Raw genomic sequence first — 16606 nt, forward strand, 5'->3', positions numbered from 1 at the left:
ATGTTGTGGACGAAAACATATGGGCATAGTTAAAAACGATGTCGACTCATTAACTAAGCTGTCGCGTGAGCACGCGCGCGAACGCGCACACACATTTTAGCTTTTTTTAATGCGAGAAGGCCTGTGAGAACGCGTGTGTTTACTCGCGCGTTAAAAGGTGATGATACTATTGTATCGGGGAGATTTATTATCTCTTATCTCTTTTAAATAATCAGCCTAAAAACTTACTTTAAAAAGCAATTAGTTGAGTTTCCTCAAACGCGCGCGTCTCACAAAGAAGAAGCGCTTTCCGTACGTCTTTTGTATTGTGTACCATAGTCATGTTCCTCACATTTTTTTAATCCTTCGACTCGTCGCGTTTTAGAGTCGAACGGCAATTGTCGCGTGCTGAGATTACCTCACTATAGCGACGACGTCGTTCTCTCTTACTTTACGATAAAACAGGTATTTTTTAAATTGTTTTTACAGGTTTTTTTCCTCCGACATATCGGATTAAAAATCTCAACAGGAAACTTATTCTAGATTCAGGCGGTCAATTGTTAATTAATATTGTTTTGAATTGACACTAAATTCATGTTTGATCTTGCATTGTATATATATAAACACACATATATATATATATATATATATGTATAGATGTACATATATGTATATATATCACTGCGATATACGTATACGTCCTGAAATGTGTCGGTAAATATCGGACTTGCTTGGGTTCCGGTTACTTATTTTTTGTACTACTTGTTAGCGGCATTTGTCGATATTTATCGAGAAACATACATCGCTCGCAACATACTCACACGCAGAAATAATACACAGTGATATACTTCGGACGATAACAGGATATATATATATTATCTACTTTTTTTGTTTTTTTAATCGTTGCTGTTTTATTATTGTGTATTTCTCAATAAGTGGGACAAATAGCGGCAAATCCCGTTAACAAACGGTTTTGAAGATACCTCTCTTGTACAACGTTAGAATTAATAATGTGTGTCGCCGATCGTTTTTTTTTGTTTACATCAAATTTTACACGTAACAAACAGGTCTGTACCTTCATGTTCGTACGTATTTATATATACAGATTAACAAGATGGTTTAATAACGTAGAATATATATATATATACATATATATATTTTGAATTTCAAACTTATCCCAAATACCGTGTAAAATTCACATTCTGTAATAAACGCAAAAAGTACAGACCTTTAACAATTGTACGCAGCAGCGGACCTGATTCTGTAACTTTTGAGGCGCGCTAAGTGTGCAGTTAGCCGCGCAATACGATACGATTAACGCAGAATCGTCGTTCTGTAAAGTTACAGAACAAGGGAGCAGCGACACTGGATCACTTTTTTTTTTTTTATAGAAAAATCCGACGTTCGTTCGTCTGCTTTAAGCAAAAATATTCACTTTGATATATCTTTTATTTTCGTGCTGTCGTGTTATATTGTTTGTTTCAGAGATGTATCAGCGACTTTTTAACAGTCATTATTATTAGCTATAACATAGATATTAAAATAGTACAGTTAATACTATTTTATAGTTAATAGTATAGTCTTTCATTCAAAGTCGTTCGTATCCTCTTTACCTCCAGCATACACAGACAAAAGCTACAAAAGTAGCTAAATATTGTGCGCATTCATTCGATTTGATAGCGCGAAAATTTTCACATCGAAGAGGACACTCACACGCTCACGTCGAGCAACAGTTGTATTGCTTCACGTCTACGTATATTACATATCTCTCTTCGTAAATCATATTTTATCCACGCCTTTGATTTGTGTCACAGGAAGTGACGATAAAATGCCAACATCCTCAATGGGAAAATAGAGAGCGTTCTCTTCGACAATAATAACGCTCCGTTTTTCATAGCAGTAGCGTTCGTCTTTGCGTTTCGGTTTTCTCTCTCTCTCTATCTCATCACATATTGGTTTAATTCGTACGTGCGCGTAAATTATTTTGATGCGTTACTATGCGCGAAACTTAACTTTTTTTTTTTTTTTATATTTCAAACAAATGTGTCAACATTTAAAATGATAATATGTGAAGTCAGCTTATTTTAATAAAATCAGACGCTGTTTGTACGCCGCCTTAGCATTCGTCATGAAACTAAACGGATGATTTCAGCACATTTAATCTCGAATACATTAAATGTCCCGTGTCTATTACTGCGTCGTCGAGAATTTCATGAAAACATTTCGTCAGTCTTTGCATTCATGAATTATAATAACGCAGAACGTACGCGTGTGTATCAACACCTAATCTAAACCTCGTTGACAAACTACTTCTTTATAGTTTAACTTGGTTTTTTTGAAACAAAGTGTGTGTTGTTCCCCAACACACCATCGTAAGAAACTATTCTCACCCACTATTCCCACCCGGACCAGCGTCCGGCGTCCGGCAGCGTTCGGCATTTTCAATTCATTCGATTGTTGTCGTCAAATCTGTGTCAATCCGCGAAAATTGCGGAGAAATTCTCTCAACAACGAATCGTTTAATCCGCGGGATAGAAACGAAGAATCGCGCGTCCTTGAATCTCCGAGTGACAAAGCTTTTGGACGACGTCGAGGGCTTCTTCAGCGGGATATACGGTATGTGGCGGCGGCTCGATCTCACCGGACGCGACCAATTGTACCAGTTCACGCAATTGCTCCAACGTACCGAGTTCCACCGGCTTAATGGACTGCTGTCGCTCCTCCGCCCGTCGACTGAACTTAGGCAGCAGTCGATCGGCGACTTCCTTGATCACAAACACTACGCCGCCTTTACTGAGGCATTGCATGCTTCGATGCAGATTGCGCGAGGTCGTGCCAAAGTCGATCACAACGTCCACCTGACCACCGCACGCGTCCATCGTACGTTCGATTAGCTGTTTCTCGTACAAATCCTCGCTCCATTGCACCACGTTTACACTGCAATCGACGTATTGATTGTTGTTGGATAAATCAAATCGAGATACAACAAATATTTGAAAGCGAAAAATCTCAATAAAACATTTAACGTTAAAAAATAAACTCTTTTGCAAAAAAAAATAGAACTTGTGCTACGAAAAATTAAACTGATATCAAAATTTACCGTTGGAACTCCTGAGCGATGAGAAGACCGTCGTCCTTAAGAGTTGCTATTGTAGTTGTAACTCTGTCTCTCATATTGCTGAAGTGATAGGAAGCGATTCTGAGCGCCCACAGAGCGAGACCACCTGTGCCCACAACTAAAATCTTGCAGACACTCTTCTCACCTCTCTCCTTTAATAACGCCTGCAACATTTTTTTATCCACATGTATGTCTAAAAATTTTCTCTTTTTTTTGTTGTATAAATTCAATCTTTTGCCTGTAGACCTCAAAAATGATCTACGAGTATAAGACAGACTGGGTCTGTGAGACCTGCGCGACTTTAAGATCAAATATCTCCGCGAAAAATCAATATTTTTTCAATTGTTTTTTTTAAATCAAAAGTTTGAACGATTCTGCGTCGATAAAAAAACAACAAATTGAAAAAATCTCTAGTAGTTTCGAAGATATAAACGTTTAAAAAAACACTAATTTTTACTAAAAAAAACACCAATGCGCAATTCTTGAGTGGGTCTGGGAAAACCATGTCTGTAGGCGAAGGATTGAATTGAATGTCAAAAGTTTTGACATATTTGACAGAATTAATATGTACCTGTACGTGTTCGTGTGCGGCGAACACGGTGTTCATGGCGAGGAGCGCGCCAGCGGGTAGCATAGCGGCCACGCTAAGCGACACGTTGTCCGGGATCTTGATCAGATATTTGAGATCGTGCACCACCAGATATTCAACATAGCCGTTGGGAATGCCTTCGTACGGATAGAGGACCACGCGATCGCCAACGGCAAGTTCGCAGTCTTCGGGTATTTCGCTGCCGAACGACTCGATGACGCCGGCGACCTCGTACCCAGGGAACAGGGCGGCGTCGCGTACCCCATGATGGGGCTGAGACACCGGATAGTCGCTCTCCATGGACATGTCGGCGGCCAGGCTGCTGCCGCTCGAGACCGAGGTCAGGCTGGTCAGACTCGGCGATCGTCGAGGATGGTAGCACGCACCAGCGCACATCACTCGGATGCGAGCACCGTGCGCCGGCACGTCCGGCACCGGCACATCGAAGCTGAATACGCACTCGCGTCCGGTCACGCTCGGACTCTCAATCGAGAGTTGACGGCACAGCTTGTTCATCTTTTTCTCTCTGCAACACAAAATCGACAAATTTATGTGAGAAAAAGTATTTATTTTAAAAAAAAATTCACCCTAGCTGGTCGACTCTGATAGGAGAGAAGGTTCAAGAAGTGTTCACGGAAGATGATGATGTGAAGTTTTCCACTCCACAGAGTTTCATTATTAGCAAGATAAATAAAGAGATTTTATATAGGATAAAAACACCATGGTTGCTAACAGAGAGTCTAGATAATAAATTAACATTCGATTATTTTTTGTTTTTTTTTTGGACTTATATAAGAAACGCTGACGTCAACATTGGCGGAAGTGTGTCATTGCGAGTGTCAACGTGCCTGGTACGAGGAAACCTGTCACACGGTGTGTCCGAATCAGCTGTTCTCTAATCCTTTTACGATCGAGCGGTTGGGAGAGAAGCGTTTTGTGCGCGAAGTATTTGTGAATGTTGCATAAATAAAACGTGACACACATTTTATGCGGTATAAAAGTATAATCAAAGAAATTCACGTGTGTCACGGCAACAAAAAGTGAATAAAAGTGTCTTCCTATTTATTGCTTACCCGTTGCGAGAGATGGTTTTATGAGCGACAGGCGCCATTGGTTCCAACTCTATTGGCATAATCAACTCAACTGTGACAATTATAATTTTTTTTCAAATTTTCTTCTGATTTTTGTCACTCAAAAATCTTCTATACCTCGTCAAGACCGCGCGATTGTTTCGTCGAACACTTAATCGCAACGATTAAAATTCAACGTACTTATATTTTGTTTTTTTTATCTCGAAGTCTCTCTAATTGTAATAACGTCGCAGAAAATTGCTAATTAATTACAGAACAAAGATGAGATCTCTAATACACTTATATCACAACGCCGCACGAGACGCACTAAGCGTCTCGCCGACGTGCATTCGTTTTTATACCGCGTTTGTGCCGGCGCACTTAGAGCGAAGTGGTAGGGAAAGTAAACGCGCGGGGAAAGATGGAGGTACACACGCCAAGCACTCACGAACCACGTGCAACGTCGTTTTTCTCGAACGGAACGAGCACGCAAGCACGTCTGCATCATCGCTGGGGGCCGTCGTCGTCGTATCGTGTCTTAGGAGCGTTGAGAGGCGAAGTGTTTTATTTTTCCGATGACGCGATGACGGAATAAATAAAAGTTCCTCACCATCTATCTGGAAAAACACGTCGCTACGCACATATCGACGCGTTTTAGCGAATTCAAAATCATTTGTTTCTCATGCAAACATTTGATTAAATTTTACGCGTATTTCTCTTTGCATTTCAAGTTTCGAGATAAGGGAAAAATATAACTCGAGACAACTGGCGCGCGCGAAGCTTCTCGTCGAATACATATTTATTTACTTAAGAATTTTTATGTCCGAAAATATACACGTGTGCTCGGTAAACATTTTATCGAAAGACGCCGCAACTTGGACGATACCCGTTTTATTGTCGATAAGTGATTTTGTTCGCGAAAACGAGGACAGACACAAAAACACACTATTTACTTTTCTTACACAAATACAAAACCGAGTGAAATAGATTTTTTTTTCCGTTGTTTTTTTCTTACTCGAAGATCTACCATCTTAACGTAATTTGTTATTGTTTATAACTTCAGCCGATGCGCGATGCGTGAAGAAGATAACATTTTTTTTCCTGTTGCCAAGGACGTTTAGACGATGTTAGTACGATGCAGAGCTTTGTTTTTTTTTTTTTTTTTCTACTACTGAATATTTCACACGGCCTTATGCAAAATATGTTAGACTTGTTTTTCAATCAAAAAAATACTATGTTTTTCACGCTACTAAAATAGCGATTCGAGATAAACAATCCGAAGGTATACGTCGGCGGCAAAACATCGTTGTATGTTATAATTGTAAAAAAAAAAAAAAAGAAGCTTCGAACGTCATTTCATAAGAATATAATTTAATTTGCACGTTTTGTGTGAGAGTGTAATTACAGAAGAGAAGAAGAGAAACAGAAGAGTCCAGAGTCTCTGAGCTCTAGAACAGATGCGTAAGTTATGTACTCTGAGAGTCTCACATACCTATGTTATCACCTTGGTTTGAGATCGAAAAATATACTTGTGTTTGTTTAACATGAGTTTCAAAAAAACAGATAAAGTCAATCAACAGTCCGCTGTTGCACGATTGACTTCGTGCTAAAAAAAAAAAGAACAACGGCAAATCGGTACGGCAAAATGTAAGAGACATTTGTAAGATACTTGTTACATAAGTCTCTCTCGTGGGATGAAATAATCGTTTATAATCATCGCTTGACCTCGATAGAAATGAAAACGACACATTTATTCTAACCAATCAGAGCGGAGGCGGTGTTTGCACATCGTTATCATTGCCAATGTTATCAGCACGCTAAAGTTGGCACATAAAAACAAACTGAGAGCTAAAATCACTTCACGGGCAGTAATTGATCATCGCGATAAAAAAAAAAAAAAAAAACGAAAAAAAATATCCAATAAATAACCGTCGCGCAAAAATGTCTCAGAAGTCACAGTGGCCGCTGAATCGCTTCGCAGAGTAAAAAACAAAGATACTCGCAATTTTACTAGAAACACGCTGACAAAACGAGTGTTTGATTATCATAGCTTTTAGACAAAGCAAATGAAAGAACACACTTGTGTTGTTTGAAAAATCGAACGTGCACACACTCCGCAAAGATAGCTGAGCGCAATTATACTTTGTGATGTAGAATTAATATCGTTTAAAAGAGGAATTTGAGTATAAATCTCTTCTTTTTTCCTCACTACACATTCATACTGATTTTCAGTTTCCATTTTACGAGGATCCCGCGTATAAGCGCTTTAAAGTGAAAAATAACGCACAGCTATAAAATAATAAGCAATATATTGCAATGTATTGTCGCAATTTTATTATTAGTATTGACTAAAAATCCAAAGTAAGAATGTCAAATTATTAATTTGTATTGTTATAAAAAAAAACTTTGCCGAGACAATTGCTTGGTGATGTCCCGTCTCTGTCTGCTTCATTAAAAATTGTAATTTGCATTTATAATTATTATCGTTTACTATATAAGTCTGTGAATCTATTTAGTATGTGGTCTGATGTGTGTGATATCACGTATTTGCATCTAGATAATACTGGGACAAACTGGTGTGTACGTGTGTATATTAATCATATAAGACTATTTTCAAAAAAAAAAAAAAAAAAAAAAAAAACGATTCTAATGCATTTGGGTTTTTTTAAGCTGATTTCCGAGTGTCTAATCAAAGTATTAGACACTCGGATTTTTTATACGGTAATATGACGCGTAAGTAATTATACTTTTCTAAGATTATTGTGAGATTTATACGTTATAAAATACTGAGTATTCACTTCTGTCAAATATGTGTCGCAACCGTTAATTGAGACGCGAGCAATTAACAATTATATTACACTGGGAATTTTTGTGAGTATATCTTTCCGATTACTTATTATTTGCGCGGGTGTTTTTAGATTCTTCTTGGAAATCGATCTTTCGCGACATCGCGCATGCGATTCATTACACGCTTCTTCTTTGCACCTTTGGAGCTTCTTACATCGGCAACGGAGCGTAAATACAGCCTCCGGGATTCTTATACGTCTCATTTGATCTACTTTAATATAGAAAGTATTTATATATAAAATCAACTCCTTCATGTATATAAAATTTATAGACGGCTTATAGTCGAGAGATAGAAACTTCACATTTGCTCTAAATATTATATGTTGTTTTTTTCGACATTATTATGCAATTTTATTTGATGCCCCTAATATTGAATCAATCGATTCCTCGTACAAACGGGAGGTGTGTGTGAGAAACTGACACAGAGTTTCAGCAAACAAAGAGATACTTCACATATAGTATATATACAGCGACGTGGAACACAAAGAAGCTGGTTTACCACGAGGAGCATGCGTGAAACACACGCTCGGTTCACGTTCTTGGCACTTCTCAAAAATAGACCTTTATTCACATTCAAACATGGAAAAATCAAGAATGACTCATATTTTTTTTGGTTGGCTCAACAGTAAGCGCTGAAAAAATGTAATTCCGAAATTCATTTATGTTAATTGCGTTCTTGAAAAAAACATGTTGCAGCTTTTCTTATACTAAAAAATTTTAATTTGCGATTACACATTAAAAATCCGAAAATTTATTCGATGTTATTTATATACACGCACCGTGTAATTTTTTCGACGCGCGCGCGTTAAATATTTATATTTATAAATGTCGATTTTTCGCGCGTATTTTAAATCATGTCTAAAATATTATTCAGTTCAAAATGTCCGGGAAAAATATTCCGTTTATGTTTTTGTCTCTTCGTCGGGTTATTTTATTGAAAAGTAGGTTGAATTCATTCACCGTAACGACGCTAGTCTTTGTCCGCTCGAAGTGCGCAACTATATAGTAAAGACAGCTGATGGCTTGTGCGGCGTAACGCCTTGTTGGTGAATGTTTCGAGAGGAGAAACCGCACGAGAGATTTTCTTTTCTCAAGACTTTCCCGTTCAACGATTACGTCGCTCGTTTTTCCCGGTTTATATTACACCTCTCTACGCGTGTGTAATTCGTTTCGGAGTAACAAATTAAAATTACTTATGAAATCATCTTTCTCTCTCTCTCTCTTACCTTCCGGAAATTATCATAAAAAAAACTGTATGTTTTTCTGCACATTATTCGAAGATAAAATAAAGATGACATGATGTATTCGCGATGTTAATTATTGAAGCTGACAAAAAGACGAATTACTTTTTTGTGGTTCGCAAATTCTGAACTTTAAAAAATAAAACCTATTCGCGAGAAGGCTATTGTTCTTGCACAATGTTGCAAGCACTTGTACAACATCTTGTGACGACTTTTTACCTCCTCTCTCTAATACGCGCACGATTCGCATTCTACCGAGAACGTACGACCTCTTTTCTTCTAATTTCGCGTACTTCTAATTACACGTCACGGATTTTCCAAAGCATTTTTAGAGAATATCGATATCTCTGTCTCAAGTTTTACGACAATAAACGCAACGTGAAATGAATCTTCAAAATAAAAGAAAACGGCATTGTTTGAAATGTTGAACACGTTGCTGTGTTTATTTTCTACAACTATTGACAAAGGCACGACGCGAGAAAACGCTGAGCGATTGTTCGAGAAGAGTGAGATTAAAACAAAAATTCGTAGGGACATTCTTCGCTGTGCGAAAAAAATACAGACGGACACTGGTGTAACCTAGTAAGTGCGTCTGGTCCGAGATTTGAGAGTAGCGTTTCTTATCGAAATTCCAGTTTTGCGACCACTTCAGATTAGACCAATGTTCAACGACTTCTCAGAAACAGCTGTTCGCGCGAGAAATCTGTTGACGCATCCGGCGATACGCTCCGGATGGTAGTTGTAGTATTTCAGGGCATCTAAATACGTAGACGCGGACCGCGTCTTCGTGCACCACGTAGCAGGTGTTGGACAAACGAAAGATTGTGTGCGTCGTCGGGCACGGTTGTGTTCGTGCACCACGAAGAGAGGGAAGTCGGTCGATGCCGCGAAACCGTGGCACGCTGGAATCACGTGCACATCAGCAGGCATCCGCGTGCTCAGCCTTGCCAATCCGCTCGTAACGCACCAACCACGCTCTCCGTTTCCCGAGTATAATGTCCGGCAATGTGTCGGGGCGTTTTTAACCCTCTTGCACAGCCTCTTATTCACGAAAGAAGACTTATTGTGTGTGTGTGTGTGTGTGTATGAAGAAGATACTACATATGTATACATTGAATATAAATTTGTATTAAAATGTGTACGCGGTTCTCTTACGCGACACGTCAGCTGCACATGGCAGGTCATTGACGCCTAGTAACGCCTAGTGACGCATACCCCCAAAAGAAAGCACCGATTTGTCCGTACATTTCGCGTCTCGTTTTACCGTGCGTAATATGTACAAACAAACTTATTTATCAAGGCGATCACACGCGTACACAACACTCGATAACTCGTTGACAAAGTCCAGAATTGTAAACATTATTTTTCTACGAAACAAAAAAACAACAGAACTTAATTAATATGCGATACGCGACACGTATCGTTGTTTACCGATTAATATGCTTCTATGCTTTAATAACAATCGTACGACTTTGTTATCTCCCGATTATGCCTCGAAGTTTGACGATTTTGTTGAATCTAGCGCGTGCGAGGTCATGAGCCTCTTCGGGTTTTTTTTTTTTTTTTTAGAAATGAAAGAGACATGAAATAAGCGACGCGATAATCGTACTTATACGACTATACGTTCATGTTATTTATACTTGTGATACGAACAACAAAATCCTGTAGAGAAACATAACCGTACTGATAATCCGAATTAGTCACTGTGGGTAGCGACATTATCGTCGCGTTGATTTTATTCTATTTGATTTTCTATTTATAAATCTTATCTTCTTTGTTTTTAATTACTTGTACACGATAACGGTTCTCTAAAAATTTCAAACTCTTTTGTCAATTAGAAATTACATTGAAGATTGTTGCGTGTAGCATCGGACTTCGGATAGATTATTGTTTGTAAAGTGGATAACGTGTGTGTAATTTCGTGCGTGACTTCATGCAGATTTGACTTATTCGAAAACATATTAGAACAATGCCTGTCGGGTTCTCAGAGAACTCGCGTTTGCGCTCGCATTGTTGATATGCACACGCTGATCAGTCACTCGAACAAGGTCAACCATTTCAAAGGTGTTGGCATTGCAAGATAAATCAAATAATCGGTCAAGTAATTATTCTTATGATGCGTTTCTGCCGCACCAATAAAAAAAACAGCTGTGTTGTTTTTTTTATTACAAAACAAATAAATAGCGTATTTTTACAGCAAGAAAGAGAGAGAGAGAGAGAGAGAGAGAGAGAGAGAGAGAGAGAGAGAGAGAGAGAGAGAGGAGGCAAGACACTTCTTTCAATCTCTTTAATTAATTTTCCCAACGCTATCTAATCACTTCTTAATATTCTCGCATAAACAATTTGTACATCAACACAATAAATTGTTTGTGCTGTGTATAAATAACTCATATCTATCGTGCTTTTCGCACATTTTAGCATTTATCTAAGACTCGTACCATTTATCTCATCTCTGTTTATTTGGCTCATTAAAACAACGGTTGTGCTGATAGTTTGTGTAAACGGCATTTATATACATATATATATATATGTATATTACGGTATCATTTCGTCGCTCGCAAATTGGTCTTTAATAACAAAGAGCTGTTTGTAAAGAGCACGTCACGTAACATGTCATCCCGCTCACTAGTTGTCATGAGTTTTCACGAAGTGTCGTCTTAACATGTCTGGATGACGTGTCTCACATTATGTACGTCTTATTAAATAAGCAATTCAACATTGCAACAACAATATATTGAACTTCGAACCGTGGAAAAACAACTTGAAAAAAAAAAAAAAAAAAACACTAATGACGTTTTGTGTTAACGGGCGTTTAAATCAACATAAAATAATAAATAAATATTTCAACTAAATAATAGTTTTCCTTACCTTTATATTTAAATTATATATTATCTAATAATTACAGAAATCTCACAGAAAAAGATATTGATCGTACACGCACGAGATTTGATAAGTACTTAAGATAATTACAATAAAGTTAATATTCAATTTGAAACAATTAATATTTGTTGTCACCGCACTTATTACTGTTAAATATCACACCGATATCTGCCAGATAATATGCAAGAAAAAATTAAGTGTTTTCGCGATGTTGATCATTTCGCGTAACGTCAGTTAATTATGTTATCTCTGCGAGATAATCAATTTTAAAATTAAAAGTCACAGCTGATCGACGACGCAAATGTGCATGTATGAATTTCTCGAAAACAACACTTTTTGTTAAGAGATCGTAAAGCAATCAGATGACGTAATAAGCGAGTTTGACTGTAATAAACGATTACAGGCTTGTTAAACTGTTTTTGAACCTTGTACCAGTTAACGTTCAATTGGAGTACTAAAATATTGGTCTCGTGCGCACATACTTCGGTCGTAATATTTAGAACCCGTGTTCATTCATAGAATTTGTATTATTGTTCGATCGTTTTTGTTCCTATCGTAAATAAAAATACAAATTGTTTATACGTACGTCAATTACAACATCAATATAAATCGTATTCACGAGCGGATAATATATACTACATTTTTTATTTCAATTTTTTTTATCTTAAATCAAAACGTCATGCTCAAAACTTGCGACTTCCATTTTTTACCACGAAAGATTTTATTCCATTATTTTATTGTCGTTGTGTATCTTACTTGTATACAAAAACATTTATTTGTTCAAAATACTTTTGTTGTTGTATGCGTTAAACTGAAAAATTTTTACACAGCGATAATTCTGCCAAGGTCTTTAATCTGATAACTCAGTTGTTGTTTACACTCGCACGTAGTCAACAAATGCTCGAAGCATAAAAAAAAAAAAACAATCGTTTCGAAATAAAAAATTTTTTTCTGCGTAAAGCTATTTTTTTCAACTTCTTGTTTATTGTTATGGCCGTCCTCTGGCGAACAGATGAGTAATGCATCGGTTAATAAGAGCAATGCGCAATTTGTGCTGCAAAACCTGACAGTGGCTGTTTTGTATTAAAGTGACAGACAGATGTTCGAACAGGCTTGTTATCGTTACGCATATAATCGAAAAGCACACTTCAATAGTGTCAATAATACAGACCGTATTCTATTGGGATGACGTGTGACTAAACATACGAAAACTAGCATTTCTGTTTGTTCATTTTTGCGAATGCATTATTTGTCGGATGCATTGCGTGTCGGTTACAACATCGACTTGTTCTAAGGTTTTGTGTCGTATATATATGGCATATATATTAAGTAAATGTGTCAATTACCGCGTTCCGTTAATGAATGTCTACTGAAGATACAAAGTTCGAAATAATTTGTGATAGGAAGTCGGAACAATTGCGCGATGAATCGTGAAGAATTAAAAGCCCCTTGTGTCAAGTTTTTATTAACCTGTACACGTATATATACTGCAACTGCGCAAGTCCAGTAAAAAGAACCATATAAGCACGTTGCATTAATAATACATTGATGTTCTACATCATGTCGCGGTACAAAAATAAACACGAGTAAATAAAAAAAAATTCCTTCGCGATTTTTGCAAGTAAAAATCTCGATTTTTGTCATGACACGTGTTTGAATAATATAACATACGCTTTCTGATTTGTTAAACAAATATCAATAATTTGTGTTATTTTGAGTTAAACAAAAATATTTCGTGGCTCTTACGCCTTTGCTAAACAGATTGTTTGCACACACACAAACACACACAAAAACTGTGCAAATAGTAAATATAAATATTTAAAAAGTATTTCTCGCGAAACGTTCGAAGAGCAATTCTGTAATTACAGAGCAAACGGCGAAGTGTATTTACAGCAAATTGTCTCGAAATGCCAGGAACTGTTTTTTTTTGTGTCGAGAAAAATAGAGATAACTGCGAAGAAGAAAATTAGGGAAGGACGAATCAAGGTCGACCTCTCACCTTGAAAATCGATCGCGTTGAACGTGTGTCGATGATGACAAGCGACGAACCGCAGAAGAAAACTGAGGGATCGTCAAGCAAAAAAACACGTCGAACTCGTCTCGGGGCGAGTTCACGCGCGTCCTCGTGAAAATTACGTGTCTTGTGTGTCGCGACTCGCCGCTGCGCGCTATAGACACACCGATACTTTGTAGGGTTCTGATGGGCCTGATGAAGGATAACAACTCAGCCCAACGAGGGCGCTTCAAGGGGAATTCGCTCTATCGCGCCGACTCCGAAAAGTCTGCAGCAAAGCCGATGTTGGGTAGCGCTGAGTATCCCGTGGAAGGGATGTATGTGTACCATCGATCGTTCTCTGTACTACGCGAGGTCTACGTCCTCATAATGTCGGATTTCGTTGATTATTCTCAGCAATACGAGACTTGTACTTTCAGCGGTAAATATAAATGACACGTAAACATTATTTTCTTATTGTTATTTTCTGCAATCTGAGCGCGCATATTGTCTTGTTCCCACGAATGAAATTGATCCTTTGACCAATGTGGAAGAATTACTGTTTCTCTCTTCAACAATTACAACCGGATATCTGTATTACAACTTTGTAAACTTTGTATTGCAAATTGTAAAACAAAAATTTGACATTTTTGCAAACTTAAACTTTTTTTTTATAAGTATAGATAACAAGACATTTATTTTTAATGAACATTACATACACTTATTTTTTAAAAATTTTTTTAAATTCTTGTGAATCAATCAAAAATATTTTTTTATGAATTTATTAATTAGAAACATAAACAACACGGAACTAAAATCAATAATCAAAAAATCGATTAAAGATAATAAAAGAGATTTTAGGATTTTTTTAAATATACACATGTGTGAGAGATCGTCTTTTCTTTTTGTTCGCGTGCAGGTGTTTACCAACAGCAGATTACAAATGTAACTTCTGGTAAGATAGTGAAATGTTGGTACATTATTGCTAGAGTATAGTTACTGATGGTAATTACGATGGACTATGTAACGACTGTAGCTAAAAGAGAAAACTTGAATACAATGATATCTTAAAAATTTTTTACTAGTAATATCTTGAAAATCTTTACTAACTACATAATTGTTTTGAAATTTAAAATGCAAGTGTGTAACAATAACATTGAAAAAGATGCTTTTTGATATAATTCCAACTTTTGCTACAAGAATTTTCAGAGACTTAACGTGGTTTGAATCTTCACTACAAAGGTTTCGATTCGTGCTAAACCATCAGAACTAAATTATTCACAGTAACTGATTCGAAATATCTTGTTTAAAAGTGGTTTAATTTTGTGTTACGAGAATTCTTGATTTAATTCGTTTTGAACGTTTTGGAAAAATGTCACTCACTAAAATCTGACAGATTTTCGTTTTTTTTCTCTTTCTCTTTCTTTCTCTTTTTCAAGTAAGAACAGACGTGTTTTTTTAAACACACGTACTGTAAAACTGATTGTTATTTCATAACAAACATACAATTTTTGAGTTTGATATTGAACTTTCGCATCACCGTGACAATACGTATGTTACATAATAAACTATTCAGCAAAACAAGATGTTAACACGCCATTAGGATTGGCGGTAGATTTATATTTCAGAGTGTTGTGTGTGTCAACTGCATCTGTCGGCAACACCGACGAACTAACACGTCTCTCAACAAAAGCTGAAGTATTACTTTTTTCGTTATAAAGTGCTATTCGATTCGCGCATTCTGCTGTACCATCTTTTATACGTCGTCTTTCATAAATTCGCAATTTTTCTCTTGTAATATGAAACTTTCGAAACAAGTTAGCAATTGATCAGCTTAACGGAAAGTTTAATTTTGATAAAAACGCTCTTTGTTCAATGTTCAAAGACTCGTTCAACTGGTATTACATTTGCGCATATTGCCACAATAACGCAAATATAACAAACTTCACTCACTGTGTGACAGAATAAATATTCTCATTATATATATTCACAAATCTTATATATTTCATACTGGGGAATCAGTCGGGAGAGGACCAAAAATATTTTATTCTCGTGAAAACGGTTCTGCGATGTAATGCGTCTCGTCTCGATTTTCTCGATGAAACAAACAAACAGTTATCATCGCTAATATTTCTCTGGATTATTAACGCATAAAAAGAATGAAATTAGAAATTAATGTAACGCACGATACTATGTCTTCTTATAATTGAAACACTGCGAATTTGCATTTATCGAGAAAAAAATGTAGAATAATTTAATGAATAAAAATTCCATCTTCCGAATCGATTTAAAAATGCTTTAGTTTTACTATCGAGCATTTTCATTTTTATCGACGGCAGCATAGTTTAACATACAAACGCGTGAGAAAAAATAAAATATATACACGCGTGTGTTATGTTATAACGCATCAAAGCAAGCGAACGATGGTTTTGGCGCGCATTGGCATATATGATATTTTTCACGAGCTTTATACGATAAAACTACAAATTGTTGTAAAAACAGAAAAGAGAACCGAATAATTCTTCTCGGCGATTCTCGAATATCGCGCGTATCTATGATGAACGCGTTCGTAAAATCAAATTGTCAATAAAGATAGAACAAAGGTGGAGTTTTCCCTCGAGGAGAAACGCTTGAACAGTCTCGCCATAAATTCCTGAAATTTTCATTGTTAAATAATTACAAAAGTTTTACAATACTGCGAATGTAGACACACACTCGTCTGTCTTGCGATTCTCTTATAGTGTCGTTGGAATTTCTAGTCGCGCGCTATTTGTTCTCTTTCTTCTAAGTTCGCGCAACTTGAAGAGAGAAATTCACACTTTTGTGAGAGACACATTTAAAACAAATTATCGAGAGCAGTTCAATTTATAACTAGAACGACAAGTATCT

At 36.8% G+C, this 16606-nt stretch overlaps 1 protein-coding gene across 2 annotated transcripts; it reads right to left on the reverse strand.

Moving 5' to 3' along the window:
• Nucleotides 1–753: 753 nt before the first annotated feature.
• LOC109853350 lies at nucleotides 754–13913 on the reverse strand. Of its 2 annotated transcripts, none has more exons than XM_020425361.1 (4): nucleotides 13724–13913; nucleotides 3669–4212; nucleotides 3080–3261; nucleotides 754–2916 (listed from the first exon to the last, which is right to left on the reverse strand). In XM_020425361.1, exons 2-4 carry the CDS (start codon nucleotides 4200–4202, stop codon nucleotides 2499–2501), a joined length of 1134 nt encoding a protein of 377 aa, XP_020280950.1. In that variant the 5' UTR covers nucleotides 4203–4212; nucleotides 13724–13913; the 3' UTR covers nucleotides 754–2498. The 2 variants fall into 2 exon arrangements, with proteins under 2 accessions (XP_020280950.1, XP_020280949.1); XM_020425360.1 differs by lacking the exon at nucleotides 13724–13913 and adding an exon at nucleotides 4760–5222.
• Nucleotides 13914–16606: the final 2693 nt, after the last annotated feature.

This window comes from Pseudomyrmex gracilis, unplaced genomic scaffold (assembly GCF_002006095.1).
Source record: "Pseudomyrmex gracilis isolate BER0280 unplaced genomic scaffold, ASM200609v1 scaffold_46, whole genome shotgun sequence".
Taxonomy (NCBI): Eukaryota; Metazoa; Arthropoda; class Insecta; order Hymenoptera; family Formicidae; genus Pseudomyrmex; species Pseudomyrmex gracilis.